At 44.0% G+C, this 18,400-nt stretch overlaps 1 protein-coding gene across 1 annotated transcript; it reads left to right on the top strand.

Moving 5' to 3' along the window:
• The first annotated feature begins 1,459 nt into the window (after positions 1-1,459).
• On the top strand, positions 1,460-18,400 carry LOC115175381 (collagen alpha-2(VIII) chain-like). Its single transcript, XM_029734615.1, has 2 exons — positions 1,460-1,646; positions 12,185-18,400. The coding sequence occupies exons 1-2, from the start codon at positions 1,490-1,492 to the stop codon at positions 14,089-14,091; spliced, it is 2,064 nt and encodes a 687-aa protein (XP_029590475.1). The 5' UTR covers positions 1,460-1,489; the 3' UTR covers positions 14,092-18,400.

Genomic DNA, 18,400 nt, shown 5'->3' on the forward strand with positions numbered 1-18,400 from the left:
TAGCACCTGGGTGGGTCCAATAGCACACACATTCAGAAACACACATATAGTAAGCACACACACACACACACACACACACACACACACACACACACACACACACACACACACACACACACACACACACACACACACACACACACACACACACACACACACTAATCCATGGATGTTGCAGCTGGATGGGTTGAGTAACATCCCTGGCTGACCTCTTGGCTCTCAACTTGGGCTCTTTAGTTTTGCACACTGGCAGTAGAGTTCTAATGTTAACCAGATTGACTCACTGGCAGTAGAGTTGTAATGCTAACCAGACTGACTCATTGGCAGTAGAGTTCTAATGCTAACCAGACTGACTCACTGGCAGTAGAGTTCTAATGTTAACCAGACTGACTCACTGGCAGTAGAGTTCTAATGCTAACCAGACTGACTCACTGGCAGTAGAGTTCTAATGTGAACCAGACTGACTCACTGGCAGTAGAGTTCTAATGTTAACCAGACTGACTCACTGCCAGTAGAGTTGTAATGCTAACCAGACTGACTCACTGGCAGTAGAGTTCTAATGCTAACCAGACTGACTCACTGGCAGTAGAGTTCTAATGCTAACCAGACTGACTCACTGGCAGTAGAGTTCTAATGCTAACCAGACTGACTCACTGGCAGTAGAGTTCTAATGCTAACCAGACTGACTCACTGGCAGTAGAGTTCTAATGTTAACCAGACTGACTCACTGGCAGTAGAGTTCTAACGCTAACCAGACTGACTCACTGGCAGTAGAGTTCTAACGCTAACCAGACTGACTCACTGGCAGTAGAGTTCTAACGTTAACCAGACTGACTCACTGGCAGTAGAGTTCTAATGCTAACTAGATATGTTCTGCATCATCTGAGTATTGAGTATTATTTGTCATTTAGAGAATACGGTTTTGTTCTCTGGAATGACCAAAATCTAAACTCTTGTGATGTCAAGGGCATGAAGCCTCTTTGCATGTGATCAAATTGAAACAAATTCAGCCAGCCAAGTACCAACCCCTACGCTACCACTGCTCTCTCTCTCTCTCACTCTCCACTCTCCACTCTCTCTTACTCTCTCTTCACCTCTCTCATCTCCCCCTCTCTCTCTCTCTGTGTCTCTCTTCACCTCTCTCTCTCTCTCTCTCTCTCTCTCTCTCTCTCTCCACCTCTCTCTCCTCTCTCTCTCTCTCTCTTTCACCCCTCTCCTCTCCTCTCTCTTCACCCCTCTCCTATCTCTCTCTCTCTCTCTCTCTCTCTCTCTGCATCTCTTCACCCCTCTCCTCTCCTCTCTCTTCACCCCTCTCCTCTCTCTCTCTCTCTCTCTCTCTCTCTGCATCTCTTCACCTCTCTCCTCTCCTCTCCTCTCCCCTCTCTCTCACACAGTCCAATGACCAAATAATCATGAATATCTGAACCTCTCCTCTTCTCATTCTCTCCATTCCAGTTGCTAGCGGCTAAACCTGGAGCCTGGGAGTCTGATGACCATGCTGTTGGCTCCTGTCTGTGTGCTGCTGCTGCTGGGGGGCCGTGTCCTTGGAGGAGGCTACCCCCCCATGCCCCAGATGAAGTACATGCAGCCCATGATGAAGGGCCCTGTGGGACCTCCCTTCCGAGAGGGCAAGGGACAGTACCTCGGTGAGTGAGTGAGAGTGTGTGTGTGTGTGTGTGTGTGTGTGTGTGTGTGTGTGTGTGTGTGTGTGTGTGTGTGTGTGTGTGTGTGTGTGTGTGTGTGTGTGTGTGTGTGTGGTAAAGGTATGCGGGAAGCAGGAGGGAAGGTTTTCACTGATTACCCACTAGCTTAAGCCTGCATAGCAGCCTCTGCCTGCAGAAGCCACAGCCAGGATTGAATGCATATGAATGCTTAGATGTGGCTTACGGAAGCTCTGGTTCAGAAATATAGCAGAGAGAAGAGATGAGATGGGAGAGGAGGCCAAAGAGAAGGAGGATGGGAAAACAACTCAGAGGAGGTTCTGAAGAGCGATGCCAAGGCTGAACCATTTTAAGGTCTCTGAAGAACCATACAAAAATCCAAAACCAGAAATGTTTCGGAACTCCTGGACCGGAATTAAATAGCCCCGCTGTAGGGTTTTAATCCTTATTTATATATTTCCCACGGTGCCTTTTTGAGTGAATTTTAAACTTACCAGTACCACCCATGACTGTGTTTACTAGTGACAGAGTGGGGATATCCCACTCTGTCACTTGCATTTTAATACATGTTTAGTGTTGTGGTCTTCACCAAGTGAGATCCTAAGTGTTGTTATTAAAATAAATTATTTAAGACAATATAATGTATATTTTATAAGGATTTCTTCTGAGGGCCTAGTTTTACTTAATACAGTGGCCTGAAACTCATGGGTTACAGGCCACATCAGGCCTCCAAGTCACATTATGCTGCCTTGCAAAGTGATGTGTAATTCCTATTGGAATCGAGCAAGAGTGGGGATATCTAACAACTTGAATTATTATTCACCCGCAACCTGCATTAAGAATAATTGCCAGGGTTGGGAAGACTAAGAAATGAGACTAACTTAAACATCTAAACTAGAACAACCATTTCAGTAACAAGTGCAATAAGTCCAAGTAACCGACTGGAATAGTTTAGAACGATATATGTTATATTGAGTAGCATAAGATCAATTCATCAATCAATGTACATGCAAAAACATAGATATTGAAACAAACAATTCTACATATCAACCTCCAATAGAGCATGCTGGGAAATGTCTTAATGATGGGCGTGGTTTTGGTTCAACTGTGGTTATTAACACCAACACTGGGGGTTCTTTTACACCTCCGAGTGTTAATTTAACTGAACTGTTTGCAGTGTTAATTTAACTCTTCAATTAAACACAAGAGTTAATTCAACACTAGTTAATACTGGCCAATTTGCTGTGTGCTATGAAAGGGACATAGTGGCTTCCACACATGTCAAGAACCTTTTAGAATTTTGAAGAACCTTAGATGCCACATTTAGAACCCCACATTTAACTCAAAGGTTATTTATCGGGCAAGAGTTCTCAGAGGAACCTTAAGTGCTGAGGAAGAACCATTTAAGAATATTTCTTTATTTTCAGTGTACTAAAGGACGGGATGGAGAGAGAAAGTGGATTGTTGGAAATAGGGATATTTTGATGATGATTGAGCCAGAGAGAATGTTACATTCCACAACAGTGAAAATGTACCTCTCTTCTAGGAAAACAGAGAGATAAATTAGATTAGAGAAAGAAGCCAACGCTCCCTGTATCTTTCATTGTCGACAGATAGAGTTCAAAGTTCAGCACTTTGATTACAATGGTTAGCATGTGTATTATAAAACTGTGGATGTAAGCAAGGTAATGATGCTCTTCCCTAATGTCTTACAGATAGTGAGGTCAGACAGAGTTCTCCCACTCTGTTCAACTCAATTGCCTCCCAAAAACAGTGCATTCGGAAAGTATTCAGACCCCTTAACTTTTTCCACATTTTGTTAGGTTACAGCCTTTTCTGAAATGAATTAAATATAAAAATGTCCTCATCAATCTACACACAATACCGCATAATGACAAAGAAAAAAAAGGTTTTTATACATATTTGGAGACTTGTTTACATAAGTATTCAGGCCTTTGCTATGAGACTCGAAATTGAGCTCAGGTGCATCCTGTTTCCATTGATCATCCTTGAGATGTTTCTACAACTTGATTGGAGTCCATCTGTGGTAAATTCAATTGATTGGACATGATTTTGAAAGGCACACACCTGTCTATATGAGGTCCTACAGTTGACAGTGCATGTCAGAGCAAAAACCAAGCCACGAGATCAAAGGATTTGTCCGTGGAGCTCTGAGACAGGATTGTGTCGAGGCACAGATCTGTGGAAGGGAACCAAAATATGTCTGCAGCATTGAAGGTCCCCAAGAACACAGTGGCCTCCATCATTCTTATTTGGAAGAAGTTTGGAACCAACAAAACTCTTCCTAGAGCCGTCCGCCAGGGCTAACTGAGCAATCGGGGGAGAAGGGCTTGGTCAGGGAGGTGACCAAGAAACCATTGGTCACTCTGACAGAGCTCCAGAGTTCCTATGTGGAGATGGGAGAACCTTCCAGAAGGACCACCATCTCTGCAGCATTCCACCAATCAGGCCTTTATGGTAGAGTGGCCAGACGGAAGCCACTGCTCAGTAAAAGGTACATGACAGCCCACTTGGAGTTTGCCAAAATGCACCTAAAGGACTCTCAGACCATGAGAAATAAGATTCTCTGGTCTGATGAAACCAAGATTGAACTCCTTGGCCTGAATGCCAAATGTCTGGAGGAAACCAAGCACCGCTCATCACCTGGCCAATACCATCCCTACGGTGAACCATGGGGGTGGCAGCATCATGCTGTGGGGATGTTTTTCAGCGGCAGGGACTGGCAGACCAGTCAGGATCGAGGCAAAGATGAACAGAACAAAGTACAGAGAGATCCTTGATGAAAACCCGCTCAGGACCTCAGACTGGGGCAAAGGTTCACCTTCCAACAGGACAATGACCCTAAGCACACAGTCAAGACAACACAGGAGTGGCTTTGGGACAAGTCTCTGAATGTCCTTGAGTGGCCCCGGACTTGAACCCAATTGAACATCTCTGGAGAGACCTGAAAATAGCTGTGCAGCAACGCTCCCCATCCAACCTGACAGAGCTTGATAGGATCTGCAGAGAAGAATGGGAGAAACTCCCCAAATACTGGTGTGTCAAGCTTGTAGGGTCATAGCCAAGAAGACTCAAGGCTGTAATCGCTGCCAAAGGTGCTTCAACAAAGTACTGAGTAAAGGGTCTGAATACTTATGTGAATGTCATATTTCAGTTATTTTTTTATTTAATACATTAGCAGAAATGTCTAAAAACCTGTTTTTGCTTTGTCATTATGGGGTATTGTGATGTCATTATGGGGTATTGTGTGTAGATTGTTGTGGGGAGAAAAAGCTATTCAATCCATTTTAGAATAAGGCTGTAACGTAAAAAAAATGTGGAAAAAGTGAAGGGGTCTGAATACTTTCCGAATGCACCATACCCTGCTTTGTTATAACAGTCTTCACCAGAATAGTACAGCGAGGGAAAAAAGTATTTAATCCCCTGCTGATTTTGTACGTTTGCCCACTGACAAAGAAATGATCAGTCTATAATTTTAATGGTAGGTTTATTTGAACAGTGAGAGACAGAATAACAACAAAAAAATCCAGAAAAACATATGTCAAAAATGTTATAAAATGATTTGCATTTTAATGAGGGAAATAAGTATTTGACCCCTCTGCAAAACATGACTTAGTAGTTGGTGGCAAAACCCTTGTTGGCAATCACAGAGGTCAGACGTTGCTTGTAGTTGGCCACCAGGTTTGCACACATCTCAGGAGGGATTTTGTCCCACTCCTCTTTGCAGATCTTCTCCAAGTCATTAAGGTTTCGAGGCTGACGTTTGGCAACTCGAACGTTCAGCTCCCTCCTCAGATTTTCTATGGGATTAAGGTCTGGAGACTGGCTAGGCCACTCCAGGACCTTAATGTGCTTCTTCTTGAGCCACTCCTTTGTTGCCTTGGCCGTGTGTTTTGGGTCATTGTCATGCTGGAATACCCATCCACGACCCATTTTCAATGCCCTGGCTGAGGGAAGGAGGTTCTCACCCAAGATTTAACGGTACATGGCCCCGTCCATCGTCCCTTTGATGCGGTGAAGTTGTCCTCTCCCCTTAGCAGTAGAGTCTCAATGCCTCTCCCAGACAGCCAGTAGCATCTCACTGCCTCTCCCAGACAGCCAGTAGAATCTCACTGCCTCTCACAGAGAGCCAGTACTATTGTTTGGATCAAGGAACCTCATGATCTATATAATCAGGACAAATATCCAAACATGGGTTCATAAGGAAAAACTACTAGTAGGACAAAATATCATCAGAAACGTTCACAAAAACCACCCACACAGAGAAGAAAAGAGTATATCCATTTCTCCCTCACCGACATCCAGGTTGTATATTTGATATGGAGGCCATCCCAGATCGAGACAGGACAGACACATATATTTGTGTTGTAAAGTCTGTGCCTTATTTGTCCTTGGTGGGCAGTAAAAAGACTGTGCGGAGACTATGCCTCTTTGCCTTCTCTGGGTCTAGTAGGACTTGGCCGGGGATCACTAGGTCTGATGAGGCTCTGATTGCCCACTGTTTTCTGAGCTCCGCTGGGTTCCGCTAGGCCCTGCACAGTGTGTGTGTGTGTGTGTGTGTGTGTGTGTGTGTGTGTGTGTGTGTGTGTGTGTGTGTGTGTGTGTGTGTGTGTGTGTGTGTGTGTGTTAGACTCTGGTAGGCCTTGTTTCTCCCACCATCTGGTTGCCGTTACCACTGTTTTTTACTTTAGACAGTCAGGCACTGTGTTTGTATTTTAGTCCCCAACAACTGGATGTTCTGGTTTTCAAGGGAAGTGGAAAGAAAGCCTGTGACGGGACTTCCACTTTTGGACGTTAAAGGTGCAATATGCAGAAATTGCTCTGCCATTTCCTGTTTGCAAAAATTAGAATAGTTCTCTTAATTTCAGTTGATGTGAGAAAACAAGCAATGTATAGTGTAGAGCAGTGGTCACTAACTGGTCGATCGACAATCCTAGTCGATCTCCAAACAAGTCTATAAAAAAACCTAACGATAAAGCCTTGCGTTCATGTTAAAAAAAAATGGTTTCGCGTTTTTGGCGGTAGGCAGCCCTAGCGCCGGGAAGGCAAAGTGTTCCCATTTTGAACCATTTCATGTGTCAACGCTGCTCCCTCGCTCCTCTCAGACTGACCATCAGATGCAGGCCATCAGTCCAGTAAAAAAAAGAAGCAAATTATCACTCAGCTGTGCCTCACAAGTAAAACAACAAATTATCTATTACCTTTGTGATCATATTCCTACATTTGTTTTTATATAATTTCAAAATGGTCTGAGAAGAACAACATTTGCAATTCAACTATAGCCAATATGCAGTGATAATGTATTGGGCCTATAGCTTACTGCACAAACCTCATTGCTACATAATTGTTTTAATTGGTTAATGTTGTATATGCTTACATTTCATATTTAAAAAAAAGTCTGAGCAGTAGATCTCGGCTTGTATTTTGACTCAGAAAGTGATCTTGGTTGGTGACCGCTGGTGTATCGAGTCATTGTACCATCTAAACCGCGATAAAATCTATTTTCAAAAACCCAAAATATTTAATTTTCAACTGTTTGAAGTTGGTGTACTAAACCAAAAGCAAAAAGATTAAAAAACAAACCTTAAGAACAGGAAGTATAGAAACAGCGCACATAGAACAGATCGACCACTTAATAGACTTCCTTCTAACGATGATGACAGATCTATAACTCACAATACTATGTGAATTTGATCGGGTAGCACAAAACGTTACATATTGCAGCTTTAACAAGACGCCACTCCATCTTAACTCCTCCTCCACATTTACTGGACAGGTTGAACAGCGCAGAAGAGAACCTCCCTGAACAGTTTTTTTATCTTCTCGTCAAGACCAGTATGTAGGGGATCTGTACTTAACAAGAATATATAAGCAACATGTAAAGTGTTGGTATCATGTTTCATGAGCTGAAATAAAAGATCCCAGAAATGTTCCATACGCATTAAAACCTTATTTCTCAAAAATGTTGTGCACAAATTTGTTTACATCCCTGTTAGTGAGCATTTGTCCTTTGCCAAGATAATCCATCCACCTGACAGGTGTGGCACATTAAGAAGCTGATTAAATAGCATGTTCATTACGCAGGTACACTTTGTGCTGGGGAGAGTAAAAGGCCACTCTAAATGTGCCGTTTTGTCAAACAACACAATGCCACAGATGTCTTGTTTTGAGGGAGTGTGCAATTAGCATGCTGACTGCAGGAATTTCCACCAGAGCTGTTGCCAGAGAATGTAATGTTCATTTCTTTACCATAAGCTGCCTTCAACGTAATTTTAGGGAATATGGCAGTATGTCCAACCGGCCTCACAACCGCAGACCATGTGTAACCACGCCAGCCCAGGGCCTCCACATCCGGCTTCTTCACCTGTGGGATCATCTTAGACCAGCCACCTGGACAGCTGATGAAACTGTGGGTTTGCACAACCGAATAATCTCTGCACAAACTGTCAGAAACCGCCTCAAGGAAGCTCATCTGCGTGCTCGTCATCCTCACCAGGGTCTTGACCTGACTGCAGTTCGGCCTCGTAACCGACTTCAGTGGGCAAATGCTCACCATTGATGGCCACTGGCACGCTGGAGAAGTGTGCTCTTCACGAATGAATCCCAGTTTCAACTGTACTGGGCAGATGGCAGACAGCATGTACTGTATGGCATTGTGTGGACGAGCGGAATGCTGATGTGAACATTGTGAACAGATTGCCCCATGGTGGCGGTGGGGTTAAGGTATGGGTAGGCATAAGCTACGGACAACAAACACAATTGCATTTTATCGATGGCAATTTGAATCCACAGAGATACCATGACGAGATCCTGAGGCCCATTGTCATGCCATTCATCCACCGCCATCACCTCATGTTGCAGCATGATAATGCACGGCCCCATGTTGCAAGGATCTGTACACCATTCCTGGAAGCTGAAAACTTCCCACTTCTTCCGTGGCCTGCATACACACCAGACATATCCCCATTTGAGCAAGCTTGTGATGCTTTGGACCGACGTGTACGACAGCGTGTTGCAATTCCGGCCAATATCCAGCAACTTCGCACAGCCATTGAATAGGAATGGGACAACATTCCACAGGCCACAATCAACAGCCTGATCAACTCTATGTGAAGGAGATGTGTTACACTGCATTAGGCAAATGGTGGTCACACCAGATACTGACTGGTTTTCTGATCCACGCCCCTACTTTTTTTTAAGGTATCTGTGACCAACAAATGCATATCTGTATTCCCAGTCATGTGAAATCCATAGATTAGGGCCTAATGAATTTATTTCAATTGACTGATTTTCTTATTTGAACTAACTCAGTAAAATCTTTGAAATTGTTGCACGTTGCGTTTATTTGTGTTCAGTTTCTTTTACGCCTGCTACATTAAGTTAGTGAGTGAGAGGGAGAAGAGGCAAAAGAAAGTGAGAGAGAGAGAGAGAGAGATAAAGAGAGAGCATCGGATTCAATTGATGTTTGTGAATGAATTTCTCCGCCTATGCCTCCAGCCCTGCCTCCCTCTCAATTCAATTCAAATGACTTTATTTTACTATCTCTCTCTCTCTCTCTCTCTCTCTCTCTCTGTTGTGACGTAATGTGTTAGCAAGAGTGCTTGTAGGCATGTGCGTGTCACAATGTTTTCCCCCACAGTGGAGCTAAATAAACAGTAGCTTAACGACCAGCGGTTTCTCTGTCAGCTTCCCATAACCAAACACAGAGGCGCAACTTTGGTTTCAGATGTGGGGGGGACAATTTAACCCCCCAAAATTATTACTTTTTTGGGGGTCGGATAAACACTTCAAACAGCCTGCCCGACCACTCGGAGGCGTCCGCATGGTCCTAAAGCACACAGTTGCCTCGTTTTGTATCACATTCCAATGATAAAACTGGGGGGGACAGAAATGACCCTAGCTACTGCATTTACCATATTCTTTGTCGAGTGCCTTTTGTGCCGAGAGTCACTCAACATATTCTAGATCAGTACATTCTATGGGGGACAAGGGCCACTAGCTGCCTCAAAACAAGTTCCTTTCATGACAGGCACATTTTCAATAACTCACCATGAAACAACGATTGAAAAAAGTATATTCCAGCATTCAAAATCTAAGAAAATTCCGTAGGAGGATGTCAAATCAAATCAAAGTGTATTTGTCACGTGCGCCAAATACAACAGTGAAATGCTTACTTACAGACCAACCAACAGTGCAGTTTTTAAAGTAAAAAATAGGTATTAGGTGAACAATAATTAAGTAAATAAATAAAAACAACAGTAAAAAGACAGTGAGAAATAACAGTAGCGAGGCTATATACAGTAGCGAGGCTATAACAGTAGCTAGGCTATATACAGGCACCGGTTAGTCAGGCAAATTGAGGTAGTATGTACATGTAGGTATGGTTAAAGTGACTATGCAAATATGATAAACAGAGAGTCGCAGTAGCGTAAAAGAGGGGTTGGCGGGTGGTGGGTGGCGGGTGGCGGGACACAATGCAGATAGCCTGGTTAGCCAATGTGCGGGAGCACTGGTTGGTGGGGCTAATTGAGGTAGTGCGTTCATGAATGTATAGTTAAAGTGACTATGCATATATGATAAACAGAGAGTAGCAGCAGCGTAAAAGAGGGGTTGGGGGGTATAATGCAAATAGTCCATTTGATTACCTGTTCAGGAGTCTTATGGCTTGGGGGTAAAAGCTGTTGAGAAGCCCTTTGGTCCTAGACTTGGTGCTCCAGTACCGCTTGCCATGCGGTAGTAAAGAGAACAGTCAATGACTGGGGTGGCTGGGGTCTTTGACAATTTTTAGGGCCTTCCTCTGACACCACCTGGTGTAGAGGTCCTGGATGGCAGGCAGCTTAGCCCCAGTGATGTACTGGGCCGTGCGCACTACCCTCTGTAGTGCCTTGCGGTCGGAGGCCGAGCAGTTGCCATTCCAGGCAGTGATGCAACCAGTCAGGATGCTCTCGATGTTGCCAAATATTTTTAGTTTCCTGGAGGGGAATAGGTTTTGTTGTGCCCTCTTCACGACTGTCTTGGTGTGTTTGGACCATTCTAGTTTGTTGGTGATGTGGACAGCAAGGAACTTGAAGCTCTCAACCTGCTCCACTACAGCCCTGTCGATGAGAATGGGGGCGTGCTCGCTCCTCCTTTTCCTGTAGTTGACAGTCATCTCCTATGATTCCTATGTCCATGAACCTATGATGTTGGCTACCTTTGTCCATTCCTATGTCTATGAAGATACTTTACCTGAAGTTTTGACATGAGATGGATCCTATGCCAGCATAAAGGAGACCTATACCCTGCTTTTAGAGTTCATCGATGGATGGGATCAACAAGTGGTAGCCTACATCAGCCATTCTGGACACACATCTATTCTAATATGGATTCATACTTCTTGTTGTCTTTCTATGGCTTGTGGAGCAATGTGTAAATGGCAAGCGGCTACCACCACCTATTGGCCATGAGACTAAATTGCATTGGTATTACCTCTTGCACAATTGCAATAAGTGGAAAATGAAGACACTTCAGTATTGCTCAATAGTTATTGCCTTTATTTGAGTTAATTTAAGTAAAAAATTGCCAGCAATTCAACAGAAATTCCTATCTACTTTTTTTGATGATGTTTAATAAGTCTATGTCATAAACTATAAAAAATAAAGAGAGTTGCACACTCCATATATAAACTCCCAGTAATTATTGGGTAAATCACCAACATTTCGGCATTACTGTGCCGTCTTCATGGTGGGAGTTTATATATGGAGTGTGCGACTCTCTTTATTTTATATAGTTTATAGTTTATTTGCCGTTATTCAACACCTCCACACAAAATAATTGTTCTGGGTATGCGCCAGCTAATGTTTTTTATTCTAATAAGTGTATGTCAAAATACAAATGTATCATCAACAATGACAGGACAGACGCATGGGATGATTGCTGTTGTCAAATCCATGTGCCCAGTTCTAAACTCCCGGTGGCTACTTAATGGTGTTTCCTTAACCCTCACACCAAACCAAGTGTTGATCTAAGATACTGTAACTCAAAGCTTGTCAGAATAAAAAACTGTTCAGTCTCGCTTGCAGTTTTTTTTTCTTCTTTAGCCAACTTCCTACTAGATCAGCTAGTCCAACATTCGACACCCTAAAGGAAAACCTAACCTGGGTACTGTTCCTGAATTCCCTGCATCATTGTCTTGACAAACAAAACTAATAAGACAATGACATGAATTTGGCAATGCAGATGCACACTGGCACTAATGTAGAACCATATCTATACAGTATTCACTGTAGCATATCCATATCTATACAGTATTCACTGTAGGTTTTTCAATTCAGTTTACTCTGACTTGAACGGAATGCCTCTTTCAATCCCCTTGCACTATATAGGGAATCTGGGACGCATTTGAGATGTAATTTGGGACGCAACCAAGGAAATGTTTCATTTTTCTAAATTTAAGATACATTTTGTAAGATAATGAAAGGGGATGAACAGGTAATCACATGATCTTCCATTTTCTCCTACAGACATGCCACCCATGATGGACGTAAAGGGCGAGCCAGGGCCCCAAGGAAAACCTGGACCTAGAGGCCCAACTGGGCCCTCGGGACTTCCGGGAAAACCAGGACTGGGGAAACCAGGTCTCAATGGCCAGCCTGGCCTTCAGGGGCCTCCAGGCTTTCCGGGCATTGGGAAGCCAGGACTTCCGGGTCTCCCAGGAAAGGGGGGAATTAAGGGGATGCCTGGGAATAATGGAGAGGTTGGACTCCGGGGTGAACCAGGTCCCAGAGGACTTCCAGGTCAACCAGGTCTCCCCGGGCCAGCTGGCCTGTCTCTTAATGGCAAACCTGGCCTTCCCGGTGGGAGGGGCCAACCTGGGTCTCGTGGAGAACCAGGACAGAAAGGTGGGCCTGGAAATCCTGGGGAGCGTGGACTCAAGGGAGAGAATGGCAATGGGAATCCTGGATTGCCAGGAACCAGGGGCCCCAATGGGCTCAGGGGCCCCCCAGGGCCAGCTGGTAATCAGGGCATGGGAAAACCAGGACTTGACGGGCTTCCTGGTCCTTCTGGGCCTAAAGGGGACCAGGGGCTCCCAGGAGGAATAGGAGAGCCAGGGGAGGCTGGCGGTCCAGGGCTGCAAGGCCAGCCTGGACCCATCGGATTGGGCAAGCCTGGTAATGATGGATTGCCTGGAGGACCCGGTCCACTTGGGCCTAAAGGTGAGCCAGGACAGAGAGGTTCTCCAGGGTTTCCTGGAGGTCCTGGCTACGGCAAACCTGGTCTACCAGGAATAAAGGGAGACAAGGGCCTTTTCGGGGGACCAGGTGTCCCTGGAGCTAAGGGAGAGCATGGGATGGAGGGACAGCCAGGAGACATGGGCCCAGATGGAAAGCCAGGACCACCAGGAATACAGGGCCCCATGGGGCTTTCAGGAAAACACGGCATGCCCGGCCTGAAGGGAGAGTTGGGTCCGCAGGGGCATCCAGGTCTGCCAGGGATCAGAGGGGACCAGGGTCCCGGTGGTATGTCTGGAAAACCAGGCATTCCTGGAGACAAAGGGCTCCCGGGCCCTAACGGGGCTATCGGAAAACCTGGGCCCAAAGGCGAGGCGGGGCACATAGGCCTGCCAGGAAACCCAGGTCTTTTAGGCAATCCTGGACCAAAAGGGGAGCTTGGGTTCGTTGGGTCTCCAGGACCAAGAGGCCAGTCTGGAATCCCCGGTCTGCAGGGGCCTTCAGGGCCAATGGGACCACAGGGTATCCCAGGTCTGAAGGGCGAACCTGGGCTGCCGGGTCTTCCAGGTCTGGGCAAGCTCGGAGAAAAAGGAGTTCCAGGTCCCCAAGGTCCCCCAGGAAAGCCAGGTAACTCTGGACTCAACGGCAACCCCGGCCCTCCTGGGCCACCCGGGCCCCCTGGCCCTGCAGGAAACGGACAAACCGGGGTGGCTGGGCTAACGGATTCAGGGCTGGGTGGGGACGAGGTACCAGACGGGAGGAACGGAAAACCACTGTTTGGCCGTGCAGATCTCTCCGCCACCCTGGCACCCGCGTTTACCGCCATCCTCACTACAGCCTTCCCTCCCTCTGGGATGCCCATCAAGTTCGACAGGACCCTGTACAACGGGCAGAATGCCTACAACCCTGCCACCGGTATATTCACCAGCCCCATGCCTGGCGTCTACTACTTTGCCTACCACGTGCACGTAAAGGGACTCAGTCTGTGGGTGGCACTGTACAAGAACTATGTTCCAGCCACATACACCTATGACGAGTACAAGAAGGGCTACATGGACCAGGCGTCCGGTAGCGCCGTCCTTGAGCTGAAGGAGAACGACCAGGTGTGGATGCAGATGCCCTCGGATCAGGCTAATGGGCTCTACTCCACCGAATACATCCACTCGTCCTTCTCAGGGTTCCTGCTCTGTCCCACATAACGGCCTGCTAGTCAACTATCACCTAGGGTGCCTTCTGATGTCCCTATATCATAACACCGGCAGCCATAACAGAATAACACCACCTGTATAATGTTATCATCAACAACATCAACAACGACAGGAAAAGACGTTGCGAACGGAAGATGGAGAATTAAAAAGCAGGAGAAGGATACTTCATGCTGTGCTCTGTTTTTATCTCTTTCTTTAAAATGTCAGTTTTTGTATTTTTATGTGTTTGTTTTTTTAGCTTATATTATTATAATTATTATTATTGTCATAATTGTTATTATTATTATTATTTTGTCATCGTTGTCTGTATTGTTGTTGTTTATTGGATTCAGACCATTAAGTGCCTTACTTTGTCTAAGTAACAGTTATTATGCTGCGTTATAACTAATTGGGAAGGTGGTAAATACCAGTTGGATGCAATCACGTGCTTTGAGCTCATTGAGAAACGCCGATTGGCTAACAGCTATCGTGCTTGTAAAATATTATAGTGTTTTAAAACCATATTAATAGCTTGCTTTTTATAAATAATGTTTTGCTGTTGCATTTAACTGCCATAAATGCTGTTATCATTTCCTTAGTAGGTGACATTGGAGGTCAGCATGTGGGAGAAGTCGGAGCTCAGCAATGATAGACGAGTTTCCCATTAGTAATTACCAGTTAGAGGAGCGTTCAAGTGGATTTTTCCCAGTCGTATGTGGTAAATACCACCTTCCCACCTGGTTGTGAACGTAGCATTAGATCTACCCATGTGACTGCACATCCTACCCAAATGCTCTGACATCAGTAGGATGAAATCTTCGGACCCTGGGGCTCTGATTGGTTCCCCTGGCTGCAGTCACTTCCTGCACAAAAACCTCCCATTTCCTTCCGTGTGCGCTTCCTTCCTATTTAAATCAATATTTCACATAAAGATGTACCATTACACATACAGTATGAAGAGTATATTCAATAAACAATCCCTTACGTGAAATAAAATCCAATACTTTTTTTTTTTTTTTTTAATACCTGTTATAGGGATCGATGGATCATTGTTTATCAGTATGCTCTGATGTTTTGACAGTCAACTTCCAGTTGTCTGTCGGGTGCTAATTTTCTGGTTCTATGAGAGGCCGGTGCTGAAAGCATTGCTGGTCATACTAGAAGCTGACGGTTTTGGATCATGGCTATTTCTTGATCAATAAGAAGTCATTGCTCTATCCAACTTGTGTAAGATCCACACAAAGCAGGGAACACATAGAGATAGCAGTATTAAAAATCCAAAAGTAACCATGCTGTCCCCCTTTTTCCTCTTCTTTGAAAAAGCATCAATATCCAAACCAGTAACCTAAAGAATTATAAATACTGTATATAGAACACATTAAATAGACAAATAAATACATCTATGAATAAATGTGTAAGTTAATCATTATATTAATAAATACATTATGCGTCAGCTAATAGACAGAAATTGTGGGCCAAATGCATTACGATCAGTGCCCTGTTTCCCTGCATGGATCCATTCTGTGGGTATTCTCATTTACCACCTGCATTACAGCTCCCATGTCCCATTTACCACCTGCATTACAGCTCCCATGTCCCATTTACCACCTGCATTGCAGCTCCCATGTCCCATTTACCACCTGCATTGCAGCTCCCATGTCCCATTTACCACCTGCATTGCAGCTCCCATGTCCCATTTACCACCTGCATTGCAGCTCCCATGTCCCATTTACCACCTGCATTGCAGCTCCCATGTCCCATTTACCACCTGCATTACAGCTCCCATGTCCCATTTACCACCTGCATTGCAGCTCCCATGTCCCATTTACCACCTGCATTGCAGCTCCCATGTCACCCTCATTTCGTGCTCTATGGCACACACATATTGATGACATCACTGCTTCTTGTGTCCGCTAACGCCATGGCTGCGGCCGAGCAATCAATGCCCTAGTACCTTTCACATTAACATTTAGAGTGAACGCTCTGAGGGATAGCTCACATTAGAAGCCTCATTCTGTCTACAAACTACACAGCACATCACAACTACAAATCACATTAACAACTGGCTAAAGGCCATCCAACCTGTTTCTACAGAATAACCCTTTCAAGGTTCAGATGAAACCCAATGGGTGCATTGGGTGCAATTCAAATGATCTTACACAACACTCCCAGTATTTGGTGCTATAGTTATTATCTCATTGTGATGATAAACGTACAGTAACAATGTATAATCCTCCATAAGCCTCAGCATAACATAAAGGCTATACATTCATTTTCCACCTAAAGATACATCCACAACTAAAATGGTTTGTCCATTGCTTGGTTAAATGGAACATCTGATGTTGCCGCAGTATATTCCTAGCAGAAGTCTTCTGACAGAATAAGAAAGAAGGTTAACTTTCGGAAATGACCATGCATGAATCTCCATAATAAGTATATATATATATATATATATATATAGAGAGAGAGCGAGAGAGACCGACAGAGAGGGAGGGAGCGAGAGAGAGGCCCTGTGGTTGTGAAATTGTTATTGCATAACAGTTAACATGGCTCTGTTATTTCTGGGAGAAACGGTGGGACAAAGGTGAGAAGGGTGTTTGCTGTGAGAGTTCTCCTAGTGCAGTACAGTGTTTCTGTCTGTATCTATTTTTTAACTCCCAGCCGTTAACACTTCACCTGGGTGAAAGATGAACTGCAAAGACCATGGAACATGCTTTCTGAGTCATGCACTTCTAGTTAATATTCCACCACAGTTTTGAATTGAAGATCTGATGTGGTTCAAATAGGACATGTGTGTCATCATGAAGGTGAACTAAATGTACATGTATGGTCCTATAGCTTGGGCAATGTCGCAAAGAGAAAAATTTGGTTTGGTAGTAGTAGTGGGCTACACATCATGCAAAGAGGAGAAACGTCAAATAGACACATGGGAAATGTATTCAAAGTAAGACGACAGTAATGTTGGAATAAAAACATGAAGGTTGACATGGGAGAATCTGGGAAGGAATGAACGGGACAATCTATCGTGAAGACCTTCATTTTCCAGTGACCTTGGGCTCAAGGTTATATGATACAGTATATCACACTTCCTTGCTGTAAATTCAACGAAGGGGCATCATATAGTGTTTCCATCATTAGATATATTTACTATTGGTCATCAATGGTGAGAATACACCATTTCGACTGCCCTGATGCTATTCATGGTGGATATAGCAGAAGGGTAGGTAGCACCCATTTATTTTCCTAGATTTTGAGTTCTCTTTCTGTAACACTACTCAAAAGTAGAACTTGTATCCAGATTGAGAACCCGAGGCCAACATTCAATCAAAATGGTTATCCAGGTTCCTGCGGTAAATAAGAAGAATAATGAATGTAGGGATATTGCTCTGTTGTCTGCATATTAATACAATTGCTGTATAGCTGTGTCTAAAGAAATATGTTTTTGAAATGTCCTGGAGAAACGGTCATCGGTTTTGACTGACTAGAGCCTCATGTCTCACGTTCAGTATTTTAAGTTTATCCAATGCATTCTCACTAGTCTTTGTGCCCCTAATCCTCTCATCAGAACCTGAACATACCTTAAGCAAAGTTTGTGTATCATTATTGTTGTGTAAGTCTACTAGACAATTCAAGACTTGTTCTTGTTATGTACTGTATATCAGACATTTGGAAAGCCATTTTTGAGTGGCGTGGTCGGATAGACTGTTACTCTCCTTTTGTCTATTCCTTGTCATAGACAATGTCACTTGGTTTCAGAGCTTGCAGTGTGTGCAAATCATTTTCCCCAAATGTACTGCCTTGATCATAAACTGATTAGACTTGTTTTCTACTCAATGATTAAAAAAACGATATACATATATATATATATAAATACGCCTTGCTTTGGTTTTAAGGGATATTTGTTTGTTATAGTTTGGAGATAGATACAAATGGGCATTTTAATTTGCACATGACCTTAATGAAGATGTATTTATACATTTGGGATAATTTAACAGTAACGCCAAAACCGCCCACCGAAGCCTAGATGGTATAAATGGTATTTAACAGCATTGAACGAGATCATTTAGAACACCTAGTTAGCATTCTAGCATTGTTCATGAAGGATTATTTTTGTGGATTTAAAAAAAAATGTTTTTTTTGTATAATGTACAATGTATCAACCTATAGGATTGTTTGTCTTATACATGGCTATTGTGTGCCCTCTATGCAATAGAATATGGGTATAAAATGCACTCTTTTTGATTGAAAATGTTTTGTCTGCTTATACAAAATCTACAGTACTTGATTGTATTGATACCAAATCAATAAATACTTTATTGTA

Source organism: Salmo trutta, chromosome 36, assembly GCF_901001165.1.
Source record: "Salmo trutta chromosome 36, fSalTru1.1, whole genome shotgun sequence".
NCBI lineage: Eukaryota > Metazoa > Chordata > Actinopteri > Salmoniformes > Salmonidae > Salmo > Salmo trutta.

Bases quoted from the DNA above. Each gene is read 5' to 3' on its own strand.
- LOC115175381 (XM_029734615.1), top strand. From the start codon at position 1,490: ATGACCATGCTGTTGGCTCCTGTCTGTGTGCTGCTGCTGCTGGGGGGC. The intron at 1,647-12,184 runs GTGAGTGAGTGA...TTTCTCCTACAG, and splicing joins GGGCAAGGGACAGTACCTCG to ACATGCCACCCATGATGGAC.